Below are 9501 nucleotides of genomic sequence, written 5' to 3'. Positions count from 1 at the left end.
CCACTGTAGACCCCATCCCCAATATCCAGCCTGGACACCTCCCCACTCATCCAGACCGGACAAGACACCCACCCATCCTGTCCAGACCCTTCCCCAATTTCCTGTCTAGACGGTCACCCCACCCATCCAGTCTAGACCCCTTCCCCAATATCCGCTTTAGACCCCTTCCCCAATATCCCCAATAACGAGACTAGGCCCTTGCCCCAGCCATCCATTGCCCACCCAACCAGTCAAGATCGCTTCCCCAAAACCCAGTCTAGACCGCCCTCCCACCCGTCCACTCTCGACCCGTTCTCCAATATCTGCTCCACACCCCTTCCCCAATATCCAGTCTACACTCCTCACCCACCCATGCAGGCTAGACCCCTCCCCGTACTCGCCGTACACCACTGGGAGCGCGCCTGGAGAGCCGTGGACAGTAGGGAGAGCTCGTCACAGCCTCATCTCCAGGGTGCACAACCTGATTTTGGACAAGTGGATCAGGAGCCCGCCGATTGGCGGCCGGGAGGAGAGGACCAGCCGGAAGCCCAGACTCTGGTACAGGCGCAGGGCGGGCTCCTGGACGTTGGACGTCTGGAGGGAGCAGCGGCGGTAGCCACGAGCCCGGGCGAAGTCCAGGACCGTCTGGGTCAGCCGGGCCCCCAGCCCGTGGCGGCGGTACCGCCGGTCCACCGACAGCCGCACCAGCTGGCATGCGGTGGGGTCCCCGGGGTCCGGTAGGGCCCCCACCGTGCCCGCCAGGCGCCCGCCCACTCCCTCCAGGGCCACCCAGAAGCCACCCCCGGGCTCCCTCAGGTAGCGCCCCTCGATGTCCGCCAAGTCCTCCCTCAGCGACTCCCGGACGTACCCGGCGTAGGCCTCCCGGCAGGACAGGTACACCAGGGCCAGGAGCGCCAGGCCGCTCAGCCCGGCCAGCGCCGGCGAGGCTGTGAGGGCGTAGGCCGCTCCCGAGCCGGCCAGGAGCAGGCCAAGGTTGGCCGGCGAGCGGGACGCCCGTCGGAAGGCCGCCGGAACGAGCTCCAGCATCCCGGCCGCGAATATCCGCCGGGCCTGGCCGGAGTCCCCCGGGCGGTACGGCCGGATGGCCAAACCGGGCGCGGCCGCCGAACTCCGACCCCCCGCCGGACCCTCGTCCATCGATCGACCGTCACTTCCCACCGAGTCCCCCCCGGATACTCTCTCGGTGACCCTGGGGAAGTAAACACAGCAGCGGCGGAGGGGAGGTGGGGGGAGAGGGAAGGGAAGGGATGGAAAGGGTGTTTGGAATACAGGGGGGGAGGTCGTCGGGGTGGGAGGGAGAGGAACGGAGATGGAGGGGGAAAGAAAATGGCACAATTTAGCACAGGGAGAGATTACACACATGTCAATCGATACTGAGGGAGTGCCGCACTGTCGGAGGGTCAGTGCTGAGGGAGAGCCGCGCTGTCGGTGGGTCAGTGCTGAGGGAGAGCCGCACTGTCGGAGGGTCAGTGCTGAGGCAGTGCCGCACTGTTGGAGGGTCAGTGCTGAGGGAGAGCTGCACTGTCGGAGGGTCAGTGCTGAGGGAGCGCCGCACTGTCGGAGGGCCAGTACAGAGGGAGAGCCGCAATGTCGGAGGGTCTGTGCTGAGGGACTGCCGCACCGTCGGAGGGTCAATGCTGAGGGAGCGCCGCAATGTCGGAGGGTCAGGGCTGAGGGACTGCCGCACTGTCGGGGGGTCAGTACTGAGGGAGCGCCGCAGTGTCGGAGGGTCAGTGCTGAGGGAGAGCCGCACTGTTGGAGTGTCATTACTGAGGGAGCGCCGCACTGTCGGAGGGTCAGTTCTGAGGGAGCACCGCACTGTCAGAGGGTCAGTGCTGAGGGAAAACTGCACTGTCGGAGGGTCAGTACAGAGGGAGAGCCGCAATGTCGGAGGGTCAGGGCTGAGGGACTGCCGCACTGTCGGAGGGTCAATGCTGAGGGAGAGCCGCCCTGTTGGAGGGTCAGTGCTGAGCGAGAGCCGCACTGTCGGAGGGTCAGTGCTGAGGGAGAGCCGCACTGTCGGAGGGTCAGTACTGAGGGAGAGCCGCACTGACGGAGGGCCAGTACTGAGGGAGAGCCGCACTGTCGGAGGGTCAGCGCTGAGGGTGAGCCGCACTGTCGGAGGGTCAGTGCTGAGGGAGAGCCGCACTGTCGGAGGGTCAGTGCTGAGGGAGAGCCGCACTGTCGGAGGGTCAGTACTGAGGGAGCGCCGCACGGTCAGAGGGTCAGTACAGAGGGAGAGCCGCAATGTCAGAGGGTCAGGGCTGAGGGACTGCCGCACTGTCGGAGGGTAAATGCTGAGGGAGAGCCGCACTGTCGGAGGGTCAGTACTGAGGGAGAGCCGCACTGACGGAGGGCCAGTACTGAGGGAGAGCCGCACTGTCGGAGGGTCAGCGCTGAGGGTGAGCCGCACTGTCGGAGGGTCAGTGCTGAGGGAGAGCCGCACTGTCGGAGGGTCAGTGCTGAGGGAGAGCCGCACTGTCGGAGGGTCAGTACTGAGGGAGCGCCGCACGGTCAGAGGGTCAGTACAGAGGGAGAGCCGCAATGTCAGAGGGTCAGGGCTGAGGGACTGCCGCACTGTCGGAGGGTAAATGCTGAGGGAGAGCCGCACTGTCGGAGGGTCAGTGCTGAGGGAGAGCCGCATTGTCGGAGTGTCAGTGCTGAGCGAGAGACGCACTGTTGGAGGGTCAGTGCTGAGGGAGAGCCGCACTGTCGGAGGGCCAGTACTGAGGGAGAGCCGCACTGTCGGAGGGCCAGTACTGAGGGAGCGCCGCACTGTCGGAGGGTCAGCGCTGAGGGTGAGCCGCACTGTCGGAGGGTCAGTGCTGAGGGAGAGCCGCACTGTCGGAGGATCAGTACTGAGGGAGCGACACACTGTCGGAGGGTCAGTGCTGAGGGGTCGCTGAGCTGTGGGATTCGAGCTCTCCCTGGGTCCGATATTTATCCCTCAGCCTGGAGCATTTACAAAGAACGAGTCTCCTTGACCCGTTCCCTCTGACACCCGCTACTGCTGCGTGGGCTCTTGCTGTGCCCGTAACCCACATGGACCACAGCGAGCGCACCTCGACCAGACGTGCGTCTGTGGCTGGGGAACGTGTCTGGGGACCCATGCCCACACCCACACACCCACATGCCCTGCGCCCGCCCCGATCCATTGATAGTTGGCAGTGAAATCCCCCACGGTTTGGATTGACCGATCTGCCCAGAGACAGAATCGGGACAGTCAAAGGCTACAGGTTGGGAAATCTTATCGGGAGGGTCTATTCTAGGACAGAGGACCTGTTTGGGGATGATCAGGAGCTAGGAACTAAATTAAAGGACGGGTCCCTCAAGGGTCATAATCTCCGGATTACCACCACGTGCAAATTGGCATAGGGACGCGAGAATAAGGGTAGTGAACACGTGGCTAAAGGAGAGGTGCAGGAAAGAGGGGTCCCATTGCGTGGGGCACTAACATCAGTATCGGAACAGGAGGGATCTGTACCCTCGTGTCAATCTCTACCTGAACCGGTCTGGGACCAATGTTCTAGCGAAAAGGTTACATAGGGTGGTCAACAGGACTTTAAACTAGAACGTCGGGGTGGTGGGAGGTGGTAAAACTCCAAGAAGTATGACTAATGGGAAACAAAGCAGCAGGTTAGAGTGTGAGGGGTTGGGTGGTGGATTCAACTTCGTGGAAAGTTATGAAGGAACTGAGAAGATAGGAGAGCCCAGGAGAGGCTACTAAAGTTCCCAGACCCACAAAATAGGACAGAGGTGTTTGGGAAAGGCCTGGGAATCTAACTTCAAGGACATTCAGATAAAGGGACGACAATGAGAAAGGGAAATACCGGACTGAAGGAAGGCGTTGTATCTGAATGCACGCGGCGTCCGCAATAAGGGAAATGAGATTGTGGCGCGGGTTGAAATGGGCAGGTCGCGATGTGGCGGGCATCGCGGAGACGTGGTTGCAAGGGGATCAGGACCGGGAGCTAAATATCGAAGGGTAGACATCCTCTCGACAAGATAGGCAGGTCGGCGGAGGGGGGGGTGGGGTTGCTCTGTTAGTGAGAAATGAAATTAAGTCGATAGCAAGAAATGACGTAGGGTCAGACTGATGGTGTGTGGGTAGAGTTGAGGAACCGCAAAGGTTACAAAACCCATAATGGGAGTTGTGTCCAGGCCTCCGAACGCTAGTCAGGATGTGGGGCACGAGATACACCAGGAGATGGAAAAGGCGTGTGAGAAAGGCAAGGTTTGGGGGGATTTCAATATGCAGGTAGACTGGGAAAACCAGGTTGGTCGTGGATCCCAAGGAAAGGAATTTGTGGAATGTCTAGGAGATGGCTTTTTGGAGCAGCTTGTGGTAGAGCCCACTAGGGAACAGGCAATTCTAGATATTAGTGATGTGTAATGAGGCAGATTTGATAAGGGACCTTAAGGTGAAGGAACCCTTAGGAGGAAGTGAGCATAATATGGTAGAATTTACCCTGCAATTTGAGAGGAAAAAGCTGGGATCAGATGTCACGGTATTACAGTTGAATAAAGGAAACTACAGAGGCATGAGGGAGGAGCTGGCCAGAATTGACTGGGAGATGAGCCTAGCAGGAAAGACAGTGGAACAGCAATGGCAGGAGTTTCTGGGAGTCATTTGGGAGACACAGCAAAAATTCATCCCTAGGAAGAAGAAGCATACTAAAGGGAGGACGAGGCAACCATGGCTGACACGGGAAGTCAGGGGACAGCATAAAAGCTAAAGAGAAAGCATACAATGCGGCGAAGAGCAGTGGGAAACCAGGGGATTGGGAAGCCTACAAAGACCAACAGAGGACAACTGAAACAGAAATAAGGAGGGAGAAGATTAAACATGAGGGTAAACTAGCCAGTAATATAAAAGAAGATTGCAAGAGTTTTTTTTTTAGATATATAAAGGGTAAGAGAGAGGCAAAAGTGGACATTGGGCCGCTGGAAAATGACACTGGAGAAGTACTAGTGGGGAACAAAGAAATGGCGGAGGAACTGAATAGGTACTTTGCGTCAGTCTTCACAGTGGAAGACACGAGTGACATCCCCAAAGTTCAAGAGAGTCAGGGGGCAGAGGTGAGTATGGTGGCCATTACCAAGGAGAAGGTGCTAGGAAAACTGAAAGGTCTGAAGGTGGATAAGTCACCTGGACCAGATGGACTACACCCCAGAGTTCTGAAGGAGATAGCTGAAGAGATAGTGGAGGCGTTAGTGGTGATCTTTCAGGAATCACTCGAGTCAGGGAGGGTCCCAGAGGACTGGAAAATCGCTAATGTTTAGCCTGTTTAAGAAGAGAGTGAGGCAAAAGACGGGAAATTACTGGCCGATTAACCTGACCTCGGTCGTTGGTAAGATTTTAGAGTCCGTTATTAAGGATGAGATTTCAGAATACTTGGAAGTGCATGGTAAAATCGGGCAAAGTCAGCATGGTTTCATCAAGGGGAGGTCATGTCTGACAAATCTGTTAGAATTCTTTGAGTAGGTTAGACAAAGGAGAGCCGATGGACGTTATCTACTTGGACTTCCAGAAGGCCTTTGACAAGGTGCTGCACAGGAGGCTGCTCAGTAAGATAAGAGCCCATGGTGTTAGAGGCAAGGTACTAGCATGGATAGAAGATTGGCTGTCTGGCAGGAGGCAGAGAGTGGGGATAAGGGGGTCCTTCACAGGATGGCGGCCGGTGACTAGTGGAGTTTCCGCAGGGGGTCAGTGTTGGGACCACAACTTTTCACTTGATACATTAATGATCTAGATGAGGGCATCCTGGCTAAGTTTGCAGATGATACAAAGATCGGTGGAGGGACAGGTAGTATTGAGGAGGCGGGGAGGCTGCAGAAGGATTTTGGACAGGTTAGGAGAATGGGCAAAGAAGTGGCAGATGGAATCCAACGTGGGCAAGTGTGAGGTCATGCACTTTGGTAGGAAGAAGAGAGGCATAGACTATTTTCTAAATGGGGAGAGAATTCAGAAATCTGGAGTGCAAAGGGACTTGGGAGTCCTAGTCCAGGATTCTCTTAAGGTTAACTTGCAGGTTGAGTCGGTAGTTAGGAAGGCAAATGCAACGTTGGCATTTATTTGGAGAGGACTAGAATATAAAAGCAGGGATGTGCTGCTGAGGCTTTATAAGGCTCTGGTCAGACCACATTTAGAATATTGTGAGCAATTTTGGGCCCCGTATCTCAGGAAGGATGTTCTGGCCCCTGGAGAAGGGTCCAGAGGAGGTTCACGAGAACGATCCCAGGAATGAAAGGCTTAACATATGAGGAACGTTTGAGGACTCTGGGTCTATACTCGATGGAGTTTAGAAGGATGAGGCGGGGGGATCTGATTGAAACTTACAGAATACTGAAAGGCCTGGATAGAGTGGGACGTGGGGGGAGATGTTTCCATGAGTAGGAGAGACTAGGACCCGAGGGGCACAGCCTCAGAGTAAAGGGAAGACCTTTTAGAACAGAGATGAGGAGAAACTTCTTTAGCTAGAGAGAGTGGTGAATCTATGGAGTTCATTGCACAGAAGGCTGTGGAGGCCAGGTCATTGAGTGTATTTAAGAGCGAGATAGATAGGTTCTTGATTGGTAAGGGGGATCAAAGGTTACGGGGAGAAGGCAGGAGAATGGGGTTGAGAAACTTATCAGCCATGATTGTATGGCGGAGCAGACTCGATGGGCCGAATGGCCTAATTTCTGCTCCTATGTCTTATGGTCTTATGGTCTTACCGCCCGGTCTCTCTCTCTCTCTCTCTCTCTCCTCCTTCTCTCCGTCACTCAGTGTTGCTCCTTCAGTGCCTCGCTGGCTAAGGGATTAACCACCACCGGAGAGAGTGTGAACTCCGGACCCAGGCCGAGCCTGAGGCTGCGGTTATATCACAGAGAGAGAGAGACCTGATTCAGCAAGAAATCACCCAGTCAAAATATGTCCCAGTGCCAAGAGAGAGAGAGAGAGGGAGAGATAGAGAGAGAGAGAGAATGGAAGAGAGAGAAAGACAGAGAGGGAGAGAGAGAGAGAGAGGGATAGAGGGAGAGAGAGAGAGGGGGAGAGAGAGTGAAAGAGAGAGAGAGACAAAGAGAGAGAGAGAGGTAGAGGGAGAGAGAGAGAGAGAGAAAAAGTGAGAGGGAGAGTGAGAGAGAGAGAGATAGGGAGAGAGAGAGATAGAGAGAGAGGGAGAGAGGAATAGAGAGAGAGAGAGAGACAGAGAGAGAGAGTGTGAGAGAGGGAGAGAGAGAGAGTGAGAGACAGAGATAGAGAGAGAGACAGAGAGAGGGAGAGAGACAGAGAGACGGGGAGAGGTAGAGACAGAGAGAGGGAGAGAGCGAGAGAGAGAGATTGAGAGACAGAGGTAGAGGGAGAGAGGGAGAGAGACAGAGATAGAGAGACAGAGACAGAGAGACAGAGTGAAAGAGATGGAGAGAGAGAGAGACAGAGAGAGAGAGACCATGAGAGACAGATATAGAGAGAGAGTGACAGAGAGAGACAGAGTGACAGAGAGAGGGGGAGAGATAGAGACAGAGAGAGGGAGACAGAGAGAGAGAGAGAGGAAGAGATAGAGACAGAGAGCGGGAGAGAGAGACAGAGAGAGAGAGACAGAGGGAGAGAGAGAGGCAGAGAGAGAGAGAGAAAGAGAGACAGAGAGAGACAGAGTGATAGAGAGAGAGGAAGAGATAGAGACAGAGAGAGGGAGAGAGACAGAGAGAGAGAGTGATAGAGAGAGAGGAAGAGAGAGAGACAGAGAGAGGGAGAGAGACAGAGAGAGAGAGTGATAGAGAGAGAGGAAGAGAGAGAGACAGAGAGAGGGAGAGAGAGACTGATAGAGAGAGAGGGAGAGATAGAGACAGAGAGATGGAGAGAGACAGAGGGAGAGAGAGAGGCAGAGAGAGAAAGAGAGAGAGAGAGGGGGAGACCATTCGGCCTCTCATATCGGTGCTGGCCCTCTGCAGCTGCAACTCACCGAGCCCCTCTCCTTTCCCCACCCCCCCCCCGGCCTTTTCCCCCTTTAACCCCTCACGTCCTCCCCTTTTCCGCTCACGTTCCGCTTCCCTCTCGAGCGCTCCCCTCCGCCCAACCCGCCTGCTCCAGGAAATCCGGGAAATTCGTCACCCGCCGGGGAACCCGGGGAATCGGGACATGTTCGTCGTCGTCCTCTGGCGGCTCGGGGCATCGCCGTTCGCTGCAAGGCGGGGTTCCCCGGCCTAGGCGCAAAGGCTTGTTCCCGCGCCTCCCCGAAATGAGGGGGCAGGAGGAGGGGAGGGTGAGGGTGAGGGTGAGGGTGAGGGTGAGGGTGAGGGTGAGGGGGAGGGTGAGGGTGAGGGTGAGGGTGAGGGTGAGGGTGAGGGTGAGGGGGAGGGTGAGGGTGAGGGTGATGGGGAGGGATCGTCCCCCCCCAAACCCCTGTGCTCACTAAACAGAGCGATGCATTTCCTAGGGGACATCTTTCCTCACCTCAGTCCTGAACGGCCTGCCCTGTATCCTGAGGTTGTGGCCTCCCCCTCGGTTCTGGACACCCCCAACCAAGTCTATCCTCTCTTAGGTAGGGAGACCAAAACTGCACCCGATACTCCAGGTGTGGTCTCTCCGAGGCCCCTGTATAACTCCAGTAAGACATCCCTACTCCTGAACGCAACTCCTCTCGCAATGAAGGCCAACATACCACTTGACTTCCTGGTCGCTTGACATAGAAACATAGAAACTAGGAGCAAGAGGAGGCCATTCGGCCCCTTTGAGACTGCCCGCCCCATTCATCCTGATCATGGCTGATCGTCCAACTCAATATCCTGCTCCCCGCTTCCTCCCCACACCCTCTGACCCCTTTCGCACCACCCCCAAAAGCTATTATCTAACTCCTTCTTCAAAACACACAATGTTTTGGGCCTCAACTACTTTCTGTGGTAGCGAATTCCACAGCCTCACCGCTCTCCGGGTGAAGACATTTCTCCTCATCTCAGTCCTAAGTGGTCTACCCCGTATCCTCAGACTGTGTGACCCCACTGGTTCTGGACTGACCCCACCACCACCATCGGGAACATCCTTCCTGCATCTACCCTGTCTAAGTCCTGTTAGAGTTTTATAGGTTTCTATGAGATCCACCCCCTCCTTCTTCTCAACTCCAGCGAATATAATCCTAACCGACTCGATCTCTCCTCCTGTGTCAGTTCCACCATCCCAGGAATCAGTCGCTGCACTCCCTCTATAGCAAGAACATCCTTCCTCAGATAAGGAGACCAAAACTGCTCACACAATATTCCAGGTTGTGGTCTCACCAAGGCCCCTGTACAATTGCGGCAAAGACATCCCTGCTCCTGTACTCGAATCCTCTGGCTATGAAGGCCAACATACCATTTGCCTTCTTTACCGCCTACATGCTTACCTTCAGCGACTGGTGTACGAGGACACCCAAGTCTCGTTGCTCATTCCCCCCCTCTCTCAATTTATAGCCGTTCGGATAATAATCTGCACCAAGTTCAGCACCATTCGCGACTCCTCAGATACTGAAGCAGCCCCGTGTC

At 55.8% G+C, this 9501-nt stretch overlaps 1 protein-coding gene across 1 annotated transcript; it reads right to left on the bottom strand.

Annotated features, from left to right (window-relative positions):
* Window positions 1–342: 342 nt before the first annotated feature.
* LOC144676156 (N-acetyltransferase 8B-like) lies at window positions 343–1150 on the bottom strand. The gene has a single exon (XM_078536653.1). The coding sequence runs from the start codon at window positions 1135–1137 to the stop codon at window positions 433–435; it is 705 nt and encodes a 234-aa protein (XP_078392779.1). The 5' UTR covers window positions 1138–1150; the 3' UTR covers window positions 343–432.
* Between the last annotated feature and the right edge of the window lie 8351 nt (window positions 1151–9501).

Source organism: Cetorhinus maximus, unplaced genomic scaffold, assembly GCF_964194155.1.
Source record: "Cetorhinus maximus unplaced genomic scaffold, sCetMax3.hap1.1 HAP1_SCAFFOLD_1390, whole genome shotgun sequence".
NCBI lineage: Eukaryota > Metazoa > Chordata > Chondrichthyes > Lamniformes > Cetorhinidae > Cetorhinus > Cetorhinus maximus.
The sequence above is the reverse complement of the archived record's forward strand: the minus strand, read 5'-3'. Positions and strand labels throughout refer to the sequence as shown.

What these genes read in the sequence shown, in the direction of transcription:
- LOC144676156 (XM_078536653.1), bottom strand. Translation starts at nt 1,137, where the DNA reads ATGGACGAGGGTCCGGCGGGGGGTCGGAGTTCGGCGGCCGCGCCCGGT.